The sequence below is a fragment of the Spermophilus citellus genome (genome assembly GCF_964194105.1).
Source record: "Spermophilus citellus genome assembly, chromosome: 3".
NCBI lineage: Eukaryota > Metazoa > Chordata > Mammalia > Rodentia > Sciuridae > Spermophilus > Spermophilus citellus.
In genome coordinates this window covers 3,487,453-3,506,306 of record NC_138184.1, presented here as the reverse complement: position 1 = coordinate 3,506,306, position 18,854 = coordinate 3,487,453, and the positions used below count along the sequence as shown (strand labels likewise).

The window sequence follows — 18,854 nt, the reverse complement described above, 5'->3', positions numbered from 1 at the left end:
TTTATCAACTTATCTACCTACCTACATCAGGGGCACGTACCTGCTGAGCCACACCCCCCACTTATTTTCATTTTGAAATAGGGTCTCACAAAGTTGCTGAGGCTGGTCTTGAATGTGGGCCACTGCACCTGACTCAATAACCTTAAGTTTTAAGGCGCGAAAGTGGACACATCATTTACTACAAAGCAAAAGACTTACGTTGAGACCTACTTCTCTACTATTTAGCCATTTCCACTTCTCCTGCAATTTTAAAATCAAACCAGTATTTTTTTTTTTGTCCAACCAAACCCACTAAGAGCTCAACAACAGCCCAAGTTCTGAACTAGTTTTCTCTTTCTGTGACCTTTTCTTGGGAGCCAAACGCCACCCCATGCTGCTGGGGCAGCACTGCTCCTCCCTTCCGCAGGCCTGGGCATGTGAGAAACACTGTCAGTTTCGGAGGACATTGTCTACTAACCCATGGAAAGCAGCTGGTCATGACCAATGGGAACTGTGCACACGTTACGAAGGTGTGCGCAACACCTCGCCTAAATCCTCTGCCTGATGTGGGGGGAATAATCACCCCCATTCTGTAGCCAGAGGAACAGACTCGGCAGATAGGGTGTCACCAGAATGTGACCCGGTTCTGTCTAGATTCCAGAGTGTGGATGTGTGGCCACTGTGTTCCAGCTGTCCCGGGGAAATCAAGACCAGCTTGTGGTGCTGTTGCACGGAAGGTTTACCCCCAGGAACCAAGAGGAAGTAATCCTGTGAGGACACCCAAATCTAAGCCAGGAGGCTAGCTGTCCTCAGTCATGCTGAGACACCAAAGAGGGGACAAGATGGGACAGCGAGGCACAGATCTGTCAAGAACACGCCATGGGAAGAGACACAAGTCGCAGGGCATCTCCTCTGCCACAAGCACCTCCTGAACTCCCCCTTCCCCCCATTTCTTCCAGTAAAGCACCCCAGGGTGCAGGGCCCTGGTGGGAATTCTCCATCTAGAAGCCGACAGAACTGAGATGACTGTGCTCTCTCTCCACTTGGGACTGGGCATTTTAAGAGTCCTTTCTGTGTTTTGGTAACAGTCCTTTACCAGATGTGTCTTTTGCCAACACTTCTTTCGGTTCACAGCTTGTCTTCTCTTAAGGATCCCATATTAACTTTTTCCTTTTTTATTTGTACCAGGGATTGAACCCAGGGGATTTTACCCAGAGCCACATCCCCAGACCCCTATGTTTTTTTTGAGGTCTTGGGACCTTACTGAGTTGCTGAGGCTGGCCTTGAAATTGTGGTCCTCCTACCTCAGCCTCCTAGTTGCTGGGGTTAGAGTCAGCGCCCCCACCCCGAGTTTATTTTTCTAATGGGATAAACCTGCATCAAGAACAAGTACGGACCAAAGACTTGGCTGTTTCCAAGGCTTAGTGGCAGCCCGAGCTGTCCGAGTGTGCCCTGGGAGTAGATGCAGTGGCTGCTGCCTCCCCAGGCCCATGGGGCAGAGGACCTTGCAACAGGAAGTGCTACTGCGCGGCTCAGCACTTTTCAGCAGCACAGGTCGGCCTGCCAGGCCTCCAGCCTAGGGAGCCTCGGCAACAGCCGCAAAAGGCCTTGAGGTGATGGTTTGGAGACGTCCCAACTAAGCCCAGCAGGTCCACATCTCTGTCCCACAAACACCAGGTCTCAAGTGGGAGGGGGGTTCTGCAGCGGGGAAGGGACTGGACTCCATGGGAACTGTGGGTACACTGTCGCTCTGACTTACCTGTCCTTCTCTTTCTCCCATCATTGACCTGGAACCTTCTCTCCTGAAAGAGACAGTTTAAACCAATCCATGAGGAAAAGAAGCTTGCTAACCAGAAGGGGCGACCCAGACCCCAGGTGGAGTGGCGGTGCCCAGGACGGATGTAGTGACTGGAGCATGAGCTGCTCTGGATGCAAAGTGATGGGTCATGTGGGCGCCTGGGTCAAGGAAGGCCAGTGAATGACCAGAGGGAAAAACACCCACACCCACCAAGGAGGGGCAACAGGGCCACACTGACCTGTCCACGGAGTGGTTGGGGTAGCGGCCCCGGTCCCTGTGGTCGAAGTCGTGGAATCGGTCCTGGCGGTTGAAATCAGAGTGGTAGCGCTCATCCAGAGCGGCCCGCTTGGCTTCTGGCCAATAGGCATCGTCCCGCCTGTGAGGGGTGCAGGACAGGATGGAAAGAGGCCTTCCCAATGACAGCCCTGTGGAGCTGGAATTAAGCCCCACGGTCCCGTCCCCGTCACATCATGAGCGTCTCCCACACAGTATTCTGGGCTGCCTGGGCTGGCAGGTCAGGCTGGGCTGGGAGTGAAGAAGGGCTGTGCAGAGGGCGCTCGTTTTCTCAGCAGGGCAGCCATCAGGAGGACTGTCACAGGTGACCCTGGGAACCCAACCCAATGCCACTGTGGGGAAACCAGGAAGACCTCTGTTCTCCAGAGCCCTTTCAGGAGACTCTGCCATTGCTTCTAGCCTGAAGCTGACTTGCTGCCTCTCAAAGAGGCACCGAGAAACCCACTGACGAATTAGTCACTCAGCGGTGGCTAAAGCAGACTCCTCTCTTAGACAAAGGCGCAGAGACCGATGGCAGCTGAGAAGGCCCTTGATGAGAGTGGCACTGGATGGCACATGGGTTCCCTTTAACCTATCCAGTGGAAGACAGAGGCCTGTGTGGACCCCAAGGGAGGCGTTTCTGGGTCCCTGGCTGCCTCCCGGTGCTCCTCCTCCTGCGCGACCTGGAGGACTGCGCACCCCTCCTGCGCCTGGGCTTGGACCTGATGCCTGGACCCAGCGCCATCTCTACTGAGCCAAACCACCAGGGCACCCTGCTGAAGCCAGGGGGCAAGCTGAGTAGAAGCCCAGACCCGGGCTTCCTTTTGGAGCAAGATTGCGGGCCTCCATGACTCTGGTGGCCAATGCCACACATCACACCAGGACACCCAGGTGGCCAAGCTCACCGGCCATCAAGGTCGTAGGGCCTCCGCACTGCCGGCCGCCGCTCTTGCTCATAGCGCAACTCCTGCTGGCGCCGCAGCTCCTCGCGCTCTCGGTGGATGCGCTCCTGCTCACGCCGGCGCTCCTGTTCCACGTGCATGCGCTCTCGCTCCAGCCGCTCCCGCTCCATGCGCTCCCGTTCCAGGCGGTGCCGATGGAAGGCCAGCCGCTCACGGGCGATCTCCAGCCGCTCCCGCTCCTCACGCTCCCACTGAGCCTGCAGGCGTTGCTCCCGCTCGCTGCGCTCCCGCTCCCTGTGGCAAGACAGCAGGGCTGGAGTGTATGGCACCACAGGGGGTCCCGGGCACACCCAGGGCCAGGGCTCCCACTCACACTCCAGGATGCATGAGAAGCAGCGGGAGAGGTGCTGGCCATAGGGGGCTGGTGAAGCACAGCAAGAGCCCAAGGATTCCACTCCCAGCCCTATCCACCCCAGCCACGGAAGAGGGAGCACAGGTGGAGGACAGGAGAGGCCAGCTGTCCTATGAACTGGCCTCATTTCTTAAACATTTCCTGAAGTTCAACATGTGACACCATTTGCCACCAGCCTGATTAGTCCCTGTGAAATGGGGCTAAAGGCAGAATGGACTCTCATGCCCACACCTCCTATTTCTGCAGCAACCCAAAACCAAGGATGGGGCCTGCCCAGGAGGACAGCCCACTGTCTGCTTCTGGCAGGGACATGGTGATGTGTTAGTGCATTTCCTTCTGGTGCTAGTCTCTGCAATAAAGGTGACCCACACCTACACCGGCAGAAAAATACCACCAGGCTTCGTTTTGTGTACTTTGAACACATCTCACCCCACCATGGGTCGCCTCTATGGATGGACGACATTCTCAGGGGAAGCAGGCCACCATGTGTGCAATAGGTGTGGTCTGCCCAAGCAAGGCCCAAAACGGCACAACCCTGACCCCTTTGCACAACCCACACCCCTTCCCTGTGCGTGGGTTCCCTAGAGGTGACAAGGAGCAGTGGATCACGCGGACCTGGAGGGCTCTGTGGCCCGTGTCCACCCCTCCTCGCCCTGGCAGAAATACCACCTCTTCACACCTCAGCCCTACACTGACACCAAGGACATGACAGAAAACAACAAAAGGTCTCCGGCTGCCACCATCCACCTCTCTGACCCTGGTGAGGCTGAGCAGCACTCCCTGCGTTTCAAGGCAGGAAACCCGTGCTGCCCTGTGAGGACTGTCCCTTTCTCTGGTGGCCCCGTTATTCTGACTTCTTATTCTCCTCATGTGGCCATCCCTCCTCCCGACTTCCACTGTGCAGATGCACAACTCTGACCGGGACAAGTCCTCCTTCCCGCTGGTGAAGGACCCCAACACCGAGTCCCCCTTCACTGGTGGGAAATGCTGCTCTTTTCACGTGACTTTCCAGTCATAAAGGTCTCTTCTGTTGATTAGTTTGCCAGATAAACAGGTAAAGGCACCTGCTTCACTGCCCACCGTTTTGCTTTCTAGGCCAGAAGTCCTCCAGGGACAGGGCAGAAACTCCCTGCTCTTGTGCCTACCCCTTTCCCTGCCGGCCTTTTATTTATTTTTTAACTGCTTAATAGAACACAGAACGACAACCCTGGGGAACTAACACTATCCCACAGTTTTCCTTGGTGCAGTTAAGAATGTGCTCACTGTCGGATCCTCCCTTCCCAGCTCCTGAGGCAAATGTGACACTATCGGCAAAACAGCTTCACCGCAACAGGAAGGCAGGCCACCTAACCACCTCGTTACCTTCCACAATTCTGGGGAAGAAATGGGTGATTTGAATGAAATTCTTTGAAAACAGCCAGAAGTTGAAAGCCAGCACACGGCAAATCCACAAACAGAAAGCCATAGAACAAAAAGGCTTAAAGCAACGTTCCACCCACTGGGAACTTTGAGGATATCCACTCAGGACAGGGGCATGACCACAGTCTGGGGACAGCCACATCAGTGAGTGTTCCTGGACCATGACTCACCTCCGGGACTCTGAATCTCTTGACTTCCGAGGCTCTTTGACCTTATCAAAGGACACAACGGACCGTTTCTCTCTGCTGGCCGACTTGCGATCCTGGCTTTTGGAGACCTAGTTTATCAAAGGACAAAAACTAAGGTAGAAAAGACAATAGAAAAAAGGAGGAGCATCTGTGTCCAAAAATGAATGCAGACTCTAGGGAAGAATTCATTTGGAATGAGCAGTAAGAAGGAAGTATTCTCTCTAAAGAAATCTCGTGCCTCGAAGATCACAGGCTTTCCTCTATGTCTAACGTGACATAAACTCTTCAAACAATGATCTACTGACTCCAGCCGACAGAGCCCGAATGAAAACGAGTATTTCTCACGAAGAAATTTAAGATCAAAATGAATTTTTATACATCAACTGATGCATCCAAAATAAATGTCTTAATTTTGCACTAGATTCATAATATTCAGTGAATTCAAAAATGCAGCCAATTCTAGTATGCCTAACAACTTCCTTATTTGTGTAACATTTTAATGAGAGCTACCCATCTGAGCCCTGGAATGTGTGTGTGTGGTTCTGAGGCCGGAACCCAGAGGCACTCGATCATCACTAAGCAACGTCCCCAGTCTTCTTCATCTTTTGAGACAGGGTCTTGCAAAGTTGCTGAAATTGACTTTGAACATGAAACCCTCCTGCTACAGCCTCCAAAGCCACTTGGATTATAGGCGTGTGCCACTGCACCCAGCCATCCCCTGCCTTTTAAAACAATGCTTTTATTTTGAGATTACGTCTAATTTTCCCCTAGTGGCCTTGAATTTGTGATCCCCTTGTCTAAGCCTCCCCAGGTGTGTGCCGCTGTACCTGGCAGGAATTAGTTTTACTTTTGCATCTTTCAATCATTATCATAACACAAAAGTAAAAAGATATAATATTTACAAAAAGAAACACGGGCTTCCATAATTGAAAGGCCAGCTTAAAACTGATCTGCACCACTCAAAACCGTAGCCAGCTCGTCCTCTGTGTGTCTCAGACTAACAGAGCAGGCCCATGGCTGCTCTCTTTAGAAGGGTCCCTGGTCACTCAGTGTTCCAAGTCTGCAGACAAAAGCTTAAGTTTAAAGATCTACTTTCCCTTCGGGATGTAATCATTTTGGCTCATGCCAGGCAGAGGGTGGCCCTCGTGACCAGCCTCCTAACATCCTGCACAGCACTGCTCCAGGGGGCTTCTCTGGATAGGAACCACACACACACCACTGCACTCTCACTGTACCACACGAGACCCAGGGGCAGGCGTGATTGCCGAAGCAACCTGCACAGGGACCCGTCTCTGTTGCCATCATCCCCTCATGACCTGGGTGTCCTGCCTTCACCATTGCGGTCGCCGTTAGCCTGAGTGTACCTGGGCCGAGAACCCACACAGACACTCCGGTTTCTGTCTCCTGTGGAACATGCTGCCAGAAGACAGGCCAAGAATAAGCCCATGCCTAGAGGCGTCTGTGTGAGGGCTCAGGCTCACAGAGGAGAGCCGCTGCGATGCAAAACACGCCCACTGCTCCCAGATTCTACTTTTGAAGACAGCTTTAGGAGATAAATAAAAACCAACAACTGATGTCAGAGCAGGAATGAGTATGAAGAAAACCTTTCCACCTTTTTCCTTTATGAATTCTACATTTTTGGGGGGCTGGAGCTGTAGCTCAGTGGTAGAATGCTTGCTTAGCATGCATGAGGTAGTGGGTTCCATCCTCAGGACCACATAAAAATAAATAAAATAAAGGCATTCTGTCCATCTACAACTACAAAAAAAGTTATTTTTAAAAATTCTATATTTTTGTAAAGGTAGAAAGCTTATTTTCCAATTGAACGGTTCAAGAATCTGCTAAAATATGCCCAGAAATAATGTTAACTGTAAAACAAAACAAAACACCACGAACAACTACAAGTAGGAGGAAATTCCGACTCACTCTCTCCTTGGACCCAGATGTCTTCACACTAATCACAGGCACACCTTTGGATTTGTCCATCACCACAGTTCGCTCGGTGCCCCGACTTCCTATAGAAACAGAGGAGGACATCTGAGGTGAGAAACACACCTAGGGGCTGGGCTGCGGCTCAGGGGCAGAGCGCTGGCTGCCAGCATGTGTGCCGCCCTGGGTTTGATCCTTAGCTCCACATAAAAATACATAAAATAAAAGCATGCAGTCCATCAACAACTACAAAAAAGGAAAAAAAGAAAAAAAAAAAAAAAAAACCCAGAAAGAACAAAAGAAAAGCAGCACCTCAGGAAGGAAGCTCCACACTGCACACTATGCAGGAGGACTCTTGGTGTGTGGTGTCACTTGATCACAGCAAATCAACAAGTCATACCAGCTAGTGACAGAGGAAAGATGGAAGCTCCTACATGGCTGGGCTGGCTGGCTACCTGATTTGGTGGCTCGAGAGCGCTCCGAGGGGCCAGGCTTCTGATCATCAGGCTCTTTAGTCTTTTCTCCACTTCCGTCATCACCCTTTTTGGTGTCATCTTTTCTGTCGGCCTTATCCTCCCTCCTAATGTTTGCAGATCTGCAAGTGACAGCCCCAGACACGCCACCGTTAAAGCAGGTGTTTAGGGAAACACAGCAGCTGTGACTGCACCCTCGCAAGAGCACCCAGTGACTAGAACGAAGACAGTGTCACCAGCTTTCCGGCCCCATACAAATAAATGCAGGGGCACGGGTCGCAGTGGTCGAGCCACAGACACTCAGCCTGCCAAGCTGCGGTGCCCTCGCCAGCCCCTGCCCGCTGGTTTACCAGGGAAGAGCACACCTGTCACTGGTGCCTGCCTTCTCCTTCCGCCCTTCGCCGTCTCTCTTCTCCGAGGCTTTCTTGCCAGCAGGTTCATTTTTTGCCTGAAGAAAAGAATCAAGTGCAAGTGCCCCCTCCTCTCCTCACACTGCTGCACCCCAGGAGAAAACGGCCACTCACTTTCTCCACAGAGATCATCTTCCCGTGGAGCTCAGTCTTGTGCAGGTGGCTGATACATTTTGTTGCCTCTTCTGCTGTGGACATCGTGACAAAACCGTAACAGCGAGCACCAGGACTCCGGGCGTTCGTCACGACCTTGGCGCCCACCACCTGAAGGAAAGCAGCAAATATGGCTCGGACACACCCCGCGGCAGGGCAGGCCCCACACCACAGCAGCAAAAGCACGGGGGACCGGACACACGGAGAGGGGGCAGCTCCATCTCCCTGCAGTTCCTCAAAGGCCTTCGGTCCTCCTCACACAGTTCTCTGGGCTCCCTGGGAGGGCCAGGAAGGCAGGGTGAGGACAGGGAAGGGGAGACAAAAGTGCCAACTTGAGGGCTGAGAACACAGCTCAGCTGGTGGAGGGCCTGCCCCGCCTGCCCGAGGCCCTGGGTTCAACCCCCAGCACCACCAGGGGAAAAAAAAGCAAAATTCTGCCTGTGCTCTTGTAACGTGGCTTAAATATGGGAGGAAATGAGCCTAAATGTCCAGCCAAATTAGGAGAGGGACATGGGCAATGGGGCAAAAAGTCACATCTGTGACCCACACAAAACCAGGTTGGTTGCTTTGGGATTGAACCTGTGGGTTCTTAACCACAGTCACACCTCCTGCCCCTTTAAATATTGAGACAGGGTCATAAACTGCTTAGGGCTTCACTCAGTAGCTGAGGCTGGCTGTGAACTGCCATCCCCCTGCCTCAGCCTCGGGAGTTATGGGGATCACAGGCCCTGCGGGCTTCATTAGCTACTTGTACGACCGCGGTGTCTTCAGCTCCCTCTCCTTCAGCACTTGGACATCAAGAATCAGGGTGAACGTTCGTAGTTTTCTCTGTCATGGTACACTGAGCTCTTCCCGTGAACAAGGCTGGTGTTAACCTGTGATTATCCCTAAAAGTTTATTTGGGAGGCAAGTCCAGAATGCACAGGGAGACAGGAAGCGAGGAGAGCAGGTGAGAAAGCCAACCCCGGTGTCACCCTATAGGGACTGCAGGACGTACCTGCGATGGCCATCACCCACCAGCCTACATAGGTGCAAGAGAGGCAGATGCTTCAGACAAGCAGGAGCCAGAACTGCCCTCCGGTGGGCTAAGGTAGCAACCTCAAGGCCAGGCAGTGATACAGCTGCAGTCAGGGTCACCCATCTCAACAGGATGGCACAGGCCCTCCTCTGAAGCACTACGCCACAGTGTCACTCCTGCTCTTATCCAGTCATTGTCATTTCTCAAACACTGACCACAGCTCTTGTCCACACCTTAGATTCAACCTTACAGCAGCCCTCTCTGGGTTTTAAGACCTGAGGGTCACAAAGCCACCCATAGGAAGATGGCAAACTTACAGTGATGGAGGGACCCAAGCCAGATGTGGGCTCTGGGAGCGCCCACATTCCTGACTAGAGGGCCAGGGTCTGCAGAGCATCAGCACATGAGCCCCAGGACGCCTTGGAGCACACAGAGACATGCACTGGCAGAACGCCCCTGGCTCTTACCTTCCCATATTTGCTGAAAAGGTTCTTCAAATCTGTAGCTCTGGTCGTAGAAGAAAGTCCACTAACCCAGAAATTTCTACCACAACTGCTACGACCTATTTCAAAAGAAAGTTCTGGTTAAGAACACAAAACCCACAAGACCCCAAGTATTCAAGAAAGTCAGTTTAAAGCTGAGACAACTCCCATTTGCTCTCAGATCATGACACAACCTAACGTCCGTTGGGGTGAGGACTCGGCAGCTGTCCATCAAACCCAACAGCACTGCCAGGAATGCTGATTACAACAGGAACCAGGGCTGTGGGATGGCTCAGGTTTCCTTAGACAATGACCAAGTAGCTGAACCACAGGGTAAGGTGGATAGAGCCCAGGGCGTCAGGCACGCAAGTAAGCGCCTGCCTCTGAGCTAAACAGAGATCCTGAGGGAACCCACCCCACCCTTTCACTCTCTGCAGAGCACTGGAGAAGGAACTAGAGGCTGGTGAAGCAGTTTCCTCAATGAGTGGTTTAAGGCAGGGTTACAGGATCAAGGAATTCAAAACACTCTCAAAATCACGTGTCCACATCAAGACACTGCATTCACTCTTAGGAACTGGTTCGCACTCTATAATCCAGGAGGGAGCGGAAAAGACTTCCCGAAAGACTTAGGCACGTCTGGGTGGGCACACAGGGCACCAGGGATTAGAATTAAATGCCCTGCCCGCTGATCCTGGGGTCCAACATGCTCCAAGAAAATGGCACTGCCACGGGGACCTACCCTTCTCCTCCCGGGAAAGTCTTTTTGTGTCCGAGTCATCTTCAACAGAACTAGAGACAAAAGACAGTGTCACTCCACGAGGAAGCAGCATTGAGGAGACAAAACTCAAAATTATAAAATACGTGCTGAGGTTGCATACCTACCCGAAATTTAGTTCTGAAAAAATGATACCCCGACAAACTTGTATTGTAAATCTGACCTAACCGTAAGATTTCAGACCCACAGGAGTTAATTAATTCTGCTGGGCTAAAGGTAATTAGGAAGAATTAAAGAAAACAACCATGATAGGTTGAGAAAAGAAAAAAAGATTATGTAATCAGTGTAAAATAAACAAAGAGAAATAAAACACTGTTGGGAGGTAAACTACAATTTCAGCAGTCTGGCTGGCCAATTGCAGAAAAAACAGCTTATGTGTGTCATTAAATGACCAATGAAAAGGAGATAGCGTCTGGTCTAAAACTGAGAAACAACAAACCTCATTTTCTGATCAGCGCCCTCACTGGTTGAGGACTCTTTAGGAGCCGGAGGGACTTCATTACAAGCTTCAAAATCAAACTTCTTCACGTCTTCTTTGCTATCTCTGGGCTCTGGGCTTGGAGCTTCCGTGGGCGCTTCCGCGGCCTCCTGGCTAGAGGCCTCTGCGAGCTCGGAGCCCGCGCTACTCTGCTCAACTGGCTTCTCTAGCCCTACAGGCTCACAGTCCGTCCTCGCGCCTTCGCCTGTCTGCTCCACGGGCTCCCTTTTCACTACCGCTAACAGGGTGTCTGCCTCGCTCCACTGAGCGCGTGTTGACTCGCTGGCCAAATCTAAATCTCCCTCCTCCTCCTCCTCCTCCTCCTGCTCTTCCTCCTCCTCCTCTTCCGGGTGGGCGCTGCCAAAAAGGTCCTCTTCCTCCGCAAGCTTTCTGTCTGGCCCCACGCTACTTGTATCCTGTGCAAATGGCTGCTCCAGCTCGGAACCTTCTTCTTTTACTGGCTCAGATTTACAAGTTTCCCCCAAAATGTCGAGTATTTTCTCATTTTCTACGGATTTAACAGGAATAGAATGGCACAAGGTTTAATTACCAGGGAAATAAAGCAATCACAATGTGGAACTGGCACGGCTGCCACACTAACACGAAGAGAACTGCTAGCTACACAGAGATTGGAAAACCCGTGGGTGTACACAGTTACACTGGTTACACTACCTGCGCGCCGCCTACTAGGTAAGCCTCTACGCTACAGGGGAGAGAAAAGCATCCCAGAGATTTAACCCCCAAAACCTTCTGGCTGAATTCTTGACAGTCTTCATTCTGTCGCCGTGTATATATGACTCTTCCAAATTTAGCTTCCGAAGTCCAAGGTGCTTAACTGAATGTATCACCGTTCACCGAATAGCTCAATTTCCAAATTTCTTTGAATTTCGTTTAATAGAACAGTCCAACATGAAAATCAGAATCTCTTCCATTGGTGCTGAGATATTTGCAGTCCAGAAGGGGGACAGTGTTTGTTTGGAATTCTCATGGAGGAGCTCTTTCCTCTTCTGGAGTCCAGGCACATCCCAATGGTTCATATGGGTCTCCCTAGCACTACCTACACTGCCTGAACCAAACACCACAAAGTTAAGGTACTGCCCGATATCACAAGATCTGTTTCGTGGGGTACAGAGGCATCAGCTCCTAAGAGCGTGCAATCTTGTTCCATAATGTTTAAATGCCGTTTGTTTAAAAAGGCATAAGAGCATTTCATCTTACCAATAACATTTTGCAAAATGAGAAACTAGCCACTTTCACAGATCTGGTGATACGGCTGGGTTTCCAATCTCTATGATCCTGGTATGTTCTGGATTGTAAACCTTTAGAACAACGTACACTATAGTTCTGCAACTTTTAAAAATTAAAGTATTCAACTTAAAGAAGGTGGAAGACTAGAATGGTTCCAAACCCCAGCTGCTAAGTTTTTCATTGAACAGTACCTGGCTCCAGAGATGGCTCTTCAATTTCCTGCAACAAAAAAAAGCAAGTAAGACTCTGCCATAGACAACACCTAAACGTCATTAAAATCAAGACTCTAATGCCTAGGAAGGGAATGTGAAATCCAAGGGGAACTTTATACAAGACAGGTGGAACATCTGCTTGTTTAAGGAAAGACCCCACACAGCTGGCATCCGCCAGCTTGTCCCCAGCCCCACATGCCAGCCTCCTTTTCAGGGGACCCAATTTTCTTCATAAGGTTTTCCCAGCCTCTGGGACCGTCTCACTAGTCACACACCCATTTGTCCCTCAGAAGAGAACTCTTAAGCTCAAGGACAACAGGGCTTTCATTTTCCTTTCATGTCTAACAGAGAGCCTGGCAATCACTTCATTCATTTAACCCAGATCTAGCTTTCTAAAAACTCAAGACTTAGTGACATCAGTTATATCATGTAGTGGTGCCACCCTGCCTTCCGGGCAGGGCACAGAAGCACCCTCCAGCATTCATCCCTCCTCTATCTCCTCCTTCCCTCAATTTCCCACCAGGTCATCTATCGTATCAGTAAAATCCCAACCCTTCCCAGGAAGCCTTGCAGGACGCCCTGCCCCATCTGTACCCTGCTTAGAAGGGGCATGCTCTCGACCCTCTGTGAACTCCAACCTTGGGCTCCCCACACAACCTCCCACCTTTGTGCTTGGCTCAGGGGCACCTCCTCTAAAGGTTTCCTTTAGGGCTCACTACCTCAGAGTCTGGCTGCTGCCCACTGAGGGCCCATGTCCCCAGGACACTCTGCTTGGGAGCTCCAGACCACACTGATCGCTGACAAGGTTCCAGGCACAATCGTGAACACCTTAGACACAAACGCTGGCCATCAGCAAGCCCTAGGAGGCTGGTACTATTTGCACTAACATTCTTTTCAAAGGTTAGGAGACAGTAGCCCAGAGGGACTGAGTAATTTGTCCAAGGACACAGAGCAGACTCTGAATGAGGCCTATGTGAACATGAATTTGTGCTCCCAACCCTCAGTCCAGGCCTCTTCCCAACCCTGGGGCCATGGGAACTTCACACTGGGAGACTAGGCCCTGTACACAGAGAATGGTCCTTATGCTCGTTCACACCTATCCCTGGTGGCCAACACCGCATGTGACACATCATAGGAGCTTCACAAGCACTCAGTGGTGGCTGGAGTGTCTGCACCTCTTCCCTGCCATTCTGTGACGCCTGTCCACTTTCTTCCAGGTTTCATTTGGCAGGGGGATGATACCAGGAATTCAACTCTGGGGCACTCGACCACTGAGCCACATCCCCAGCCCTATTTTATATTTTATTTAGAGACAGGTCTGAGTTGCTTAGGGCCTCTCCGTTGCTGAAGCTGTCTTTGAACTTGCGATCTTATTGCCTCAGCCTCCTGAGCCGCTGGGATTACAGGCGTGCACCACCGTACCCAGCCTGGCTTCATTTATTTTTGATTTGCTTTCACCTACCTCTGTAACCTACCCAGTATTGAGAATTAAGACTTTATCTACAGCTGAAGTGAATCACCACTCTCAGAATGATTCCCCTCTTAACGTTGTTTAGAGAGAAGTATTCATCTCTAGGAGACACTGTATATTTTCCATCTTTAACAAGGGAACCTTTGACCTAAGACACTAGAGAAAATGGCAATATCTGGTTCCTCCTCTCCTTCCTGAGTCAGGAATGGTTGTGTCAGTTCGCAGCTGGAGCAACATCAGCTCTAAAGATGAGCTGGGCTGCACCCAATTTCCTTGAGGACTGCACCCTCCTTGAGGCTGGAGTTCTGGCTTTCCAACACCTCCCTCGCCCCTGCCTGGCAGAAGCACATGGAGATCTCATCTGAAAGGTGATTTCTAATTAAACACATAGGTGACATTAAGGAAAAGGAGGATCAGCAAAAGCTGACACTAACTTTTATTAAGACTAGACAGGCACCTAGGTAGGCTGGCAAAGACATTCAAGGAAACAAGACTCACGTAGTCAAAAGAAACATGGGCAGTTTCTACAAGAAAATGCCTGAAGGACAGGCCCAGCTGTGGCATCATCTGCTCACACCTCACGCCCTCACCAGTGCCCTGCTTGTATTTCTCAGGGAGCTCCACCCTCTGCTGTCTCACCTAGTACTCATCTTTCTGCAAGGGATGCATCCAGATGGGCTCAGCCAGACTGCCCTTCCCCGAGCAATGAAATTACAGGCTGAGCATCTCTAATCCAAACTGCTCTAAATCTGAAACTTGGGGCAGCGAACATTGACACTACAGGAGGAACACGCTACACCTGACTTGTGGCAGGTTGCAATTTAAATACAGGCATGCTGCGAAGAGTATATAAGTGCCCTTCAGGCCATGTATATACGATGCAACAACAGCAACAAAGGAATTTTGTGTTTAGAATTAAGATTCCATCCCCAAGACAACTCATTGTACATCTGCAAATATTCCAAAACCTGAGGTCCAAAATACTTCTGGTCCCAAACATTTTAGACGAGGGATGTTCAACCTGTAACAAGAATGCCAAAAAATATGCCATTCAATTATCTGCTGATAAGCTACAGTGCTTCAAGGAAACCAGTCAAACTTGGGAAATCCTTGGCACCAGGCACACTGTTATGTTGGGGATAACAGAAAGCAAAACCCCTGCTGAAGACCCTGTCAAAGGGAACAAACCTTGTCATGACTGTTAGCTGGGACTGCCATGCAATGTCTCAGATGGTTTCCAGAAACTGTGGCCTAATCTTTGATTCTAAAGTGGAGACATGTAACAATTTACCTGTAATATAGTGAAGTCAGATGATGATGAATCTAAATTGTTTATGGTTTCTTTGTCATCTACCTACGAAACAAATGAAGAACACAATTTATTACATCAATAAGGTGATGTAACAGCGTATCTGTTCAATGAAAAGCAACAGCCATGAAGATCATTTATTACAAAATGGTAAAAACCGTGAGGGGATTAAAACAGCGTAATAGCATTCTGGCTAGAAAGAAAAAATGCTGGATATAAATGTCCATCTCCAGACAGACCTGGAAACCCACTAAAACAGTATGAGCGTGGATTTTGAGATGCAAGCCTCTAAGAAAATATCCTGGGCTACACAGGAGAGATCAAAACTGGGCAAAACAGGGGATGGGGATGTGGCTCAAGCGGTAGCACGCTCGCTTGGCATGCCCAGGGCGCTGGGTTCAATCCTCAGCACCACATAAAAATAAAAGACAAAGATGTTGTGTCCACCGAGAACTAAAAAATAAATATTAAAAAATTCTCTTTCTCTAAAAAACAAAACAAAAAAAAACTGGGCAAAACACACACTAGCAAGTTTTGGCTGGCTTTTCAAGAAATAGTGTCTAGAATCCAAAAGTGCTCAGAAGCCCCGGCCCAGAATAGAACAGCACCTCTGACTACTCCGCCTCCAGGCAGTGGTTTCCCAAGCTGCATTGGGGACAGGAGCACAGGGCAGACAAGACCCAGATCTATGGCCCACCTGCAAGGGAATAACTGGAAGCACAGAGTTTCTATTCTAGATGAGGGCTCTGCCCAGCAAGGCATGGGATTCCTCACACCCAGAAAGGGGGATTAGCTTGAAGAAAGATAATTTTGGCTATCTGCCAAAGCTCCGAAAGTTGGTTTATTTTTAAGGTGGATATTTTTGAAATATGAGCATATGTTATCATCACCTTGGTTTGACTAGGAAAGACACTCTCCCATGATCAAAAACCTCAAATGGTCTACAAAAGCTATACATCAAAAACCACCCGGGGTCCATTTCTTCCTTCCCTCGGTGCACTGTTGCCCCAAACGCAAGACACACACACTGAGCACAGTGCCTGTGCACCAAAGATCACCCCTTCCTCCGTTTGCAAGAAAGGCAGCACAGTATTCTGTACCAATTCTCCCTTCCCTCCTGGAGGTTGTTTTAGTTCACTTCGATGGTTACACAACAGCAATTACATTACTGGTTGTAAAAAAATTTCATAATTCTATGGTGCTTGCTATGTACTAGGCGCTGGTCTAGATCAGGCAAACCTCTGTTAGGACCACGCAGCAAGCAGGGCTTTGTAGGGCTTTGTAGGGCTGATGGGCTCTGTTGTGACTACCGACCTTTCCTACTGTGTGCAGCTATGACAATAGCAATAACAGATATGGCTGTGTTCTAAGCAAACATTATAAAAACTCATGGATGGACAGGCTCATGATTTCCGTTCTACTGTTGTGGTAAACATTCATCCATTTAATCCTCCCAAAACTTATTATTTTTGCAGTTGAGACCTAGGGACTTTAAGTAATTTGTCCAAGGTCACACAGCAATAGACATTCAAAGTAAATGCTCTTAACTCAAATTATATTGTTCCCATTAAATCAAAATCATTTAGCCATTACTGACAGAAATTTAGGATGTTTCCAACTGACTGTTACACAATGTGTTATTTTCTACTTAGTAGGGGAAGAAAAGAGCTTTAAGAATATACAATTATAAATGGTATCTACTGCTCACCACTATGCAAGTGTTTCTGCTATTCCTTTTTAGGAAGCTGAAGACACACACACACACACACACACACACACACACACACACACACACAGAGAAAAACAATTTTATACTCTGTTATCAAACCCCCTATTCAACAATAATATGCTACCTCTCAAGATACGGTTAACTGGTTCCAGGAGGACGTGCCCACTGACAGGCACGGAACAGGGTGCACGTGCCACAGTCAGCAGGCTGCTGAAGGAATGAGGCCTCCCACAAACCACACATCCAAAGGCCCCAAGCCATCCCCCAATTAACAAACAAGTGATGACACTAAGACAAGGTGGTGTCTGACTTAACTATATGGACACTGGGACTGGCCTGGTCCGGTTCTTACTCTAGTATGAGCTGTGGGCTATCTGGTGATATTCCTTACTTCCTTATGCCCCGATTCCCTCAACTGACAAGCAGGGGCAACAGTGTCTACACAGCACATTGTGGAAGGCTCACAGGACACAATGTCTACTGCCTGGCAGGTGGAGTTCAAGGAACACCACCAGTAACATCTTACCACAATTGACTGTTTCTGACATGAAAAAAGCTGAGGCTTCAAACATAATGTCGAGGTTAGTATTAAAGATCAACTGTTGGAATTCCAATATTTCATTTCAGTACTGGGATGCTTTGAAAATACTAACACCACAGAGCAACTTCCTATAATAGGAAAGACCTGAACAGCCTTCCTCAATGCTTCATGCTGCACCACATGAGTGGACAGCACGTACTTAGGTACTTTATGAGATTCCACTTTCCAACAAAGTGTTTTCAGAATTACCGGAACCATTATCCTACAGTACTGGCATTATAAGAACTTCATTCCAATTATAACGTTTATCATCTACCATGTACCTATGGATGGCATTCAGGGTACATTCCAGGGACACTGCCGAGTTACCTACAGCATGTTCTTGAAGCTGCTCCGGAAGCTCTTTCATTTCTCCCTCAACCAGCTCTCTGCTGTCAGAAAGGGACTCTGGGAGGTTGTCAGCATCTTCCTCCTCCACACAATCTGCAACACTTCCATTATCAATTTCTGCTTCATCTAACACACTGATATCCATCATGTCTATGTCCTGCAAGTTCTCCAAACTGGTTTCCACATCTTCCTGTGACAAAACAAAATAAAAACCATTACGTGACTGCCCCCCCGCCCCCCTCATCTACTAAGTGTATCTGCTCCTAAGGCTGCACATACCTGTCCGTCCCCAGAATTCTCCTCGAGCCCGTTATCTTCCACACCCTCTTCTTCTGGTTTACGCCCTAATGAGAGAACCATTTACAAAAGATCAATGAGCTGCATTTTCCAGAAGCATGACCCCCGAACACCATCGAAGTAGCCATCTCCAACACCTACGGCACTTCCTGGTTTAGAAACACTGCAACATGCAGGCCTGGAAGGGCACTCTGAGAAAGGGGGGCCGCACGCCATCTTCAGGGTAAGAGCAGAGGCTCTGCTCTTAGTTGGCTGTGAGCAGGAGGTGTGGAAATAGGTTCTCACTAAGGCCAAGGCAGATTAGACCTGTCCTAAGTGGCTGTTTGTGGGAAGAGCATCTGGTAAAAATGTGCTGCTTTTTAGTCAAGCAACACACAGCATATTCCTCAGAGAAACAATGATACAGAGCAAAACATAAATAAACAAAATGATGAATATTAGTAACTCCAGCACCTACAGTTAGCTCTGATGTTACGACCTATTGACATATAGCTTCCCACAGCTGGGTAAAAAGTTAAAGGGCAAATCTTTTATGCTAGGCTAAAAAAGAATGTCTGTAACTTTTTTTTTTGGGGGGGGGGGAGGTACTGGGGACCAGACCAAACCTAAGGGTACTCAACCACTGAGCCACATCCCAGCCTTTTTTATATTTCATTTAGAGATGGGGTCTCACTAAGTTGCTTAGAGCCTCACTAAGTTGCTGAACTCACAATCTTCCTGCCTCAGCCTCCCCAGCTGCCACCGCACCTGGCTGTAAGGAAATTCTTACCTCAAAGAAACAAGCTTTATTTAAAAAAAAAAAAAAAAAATTAATATAAATACTTAAAAAGCAAACAATCTAGCTTTACATGTCCAGCTATATAAAAGGGTGCAGCACATGCTCACTTTCTGTTGATCAATACAGGGTCTTGAGCATTAACCATCCAGCCAGAACTTTAGCCCACAAAATGTTTCTGATTACAAAAACA

General features: G+C 49.2%; 1 protein-coding gene across 3 annotated transcripts in view; it reads right to left on the bottom strand.

Annotated features, from left to right (window-relative positions):
- The window catches only part of SAFB (scaffold attachment factor B), a 29,693-nt gene that overhangs the window by 2,290 nt on the left and 8,549 nt on the right, over positions 1 to 18,854 (bottom strand). For all 3 annotated transcript variants that reach the window (XM_081284848.1, XM_081284849.1, XM_081284850.1), the window contains exons 3-17: positions 17,869 to 17,933; positions 17,573 to 17,779; positions 14,912 to 14,974; positions 12,129 to 12,156; positions 10,651 to 11,197; positions 10,176 to 10,225; positions 9,422 to 9,516; positions 7,898 to 8,047; positions 7,739 to 7,821; positions 7,356 to 7,495; positions 6,898 to 6,986; positions 4,954 to 5,060; positions 2,956 to 3,246; positions 2,016 to 2,153; positions 1,739 to 1,781 (exon numbers count right to left, since the gene is read on the bottom strand). In XM_081284848.1, coding sequence (XP_081140974.1) covers positions 1,739 to 1,781; positions 2,016 to 2,153; positions 2,956 to 3,246; positions 4,954 to 5,060; positions 6,898 to 6,986; positions 7,356 to 7,495; positions 7,739 to 7,821; positions 7,898 to 8,047; positions 9,422 to 9,516; positions 10,176 to 10,225; positions 10,651 to 11,197; positions 12,129 to 12,156; positions 14,912 to 14,974; positions 17,573 to 17,779; positions 17,869 to 17,933 — 2,096 coding nt within the window. The remainder of the gene's footprint in view (positions 1 to 1,738; positions 1,782 to 2,015; positions 2,154 to 2,955; positions 3,247 to 4,953; positions 5,061 to 6,897; positions 6,987 to 7,355; positions 7,496 to 7,738; positions 7,822 to 7,897; positions 8,048 to 9,421; positions 9,517 to 10,175; positions 10,226 to 10,650; positions 11,198 to 12,128; positions 12,157 to 14,911; positions 14,975 to 17,572; positions 17,780 to 17,868; positions 17,934 to 18,854) is intronic.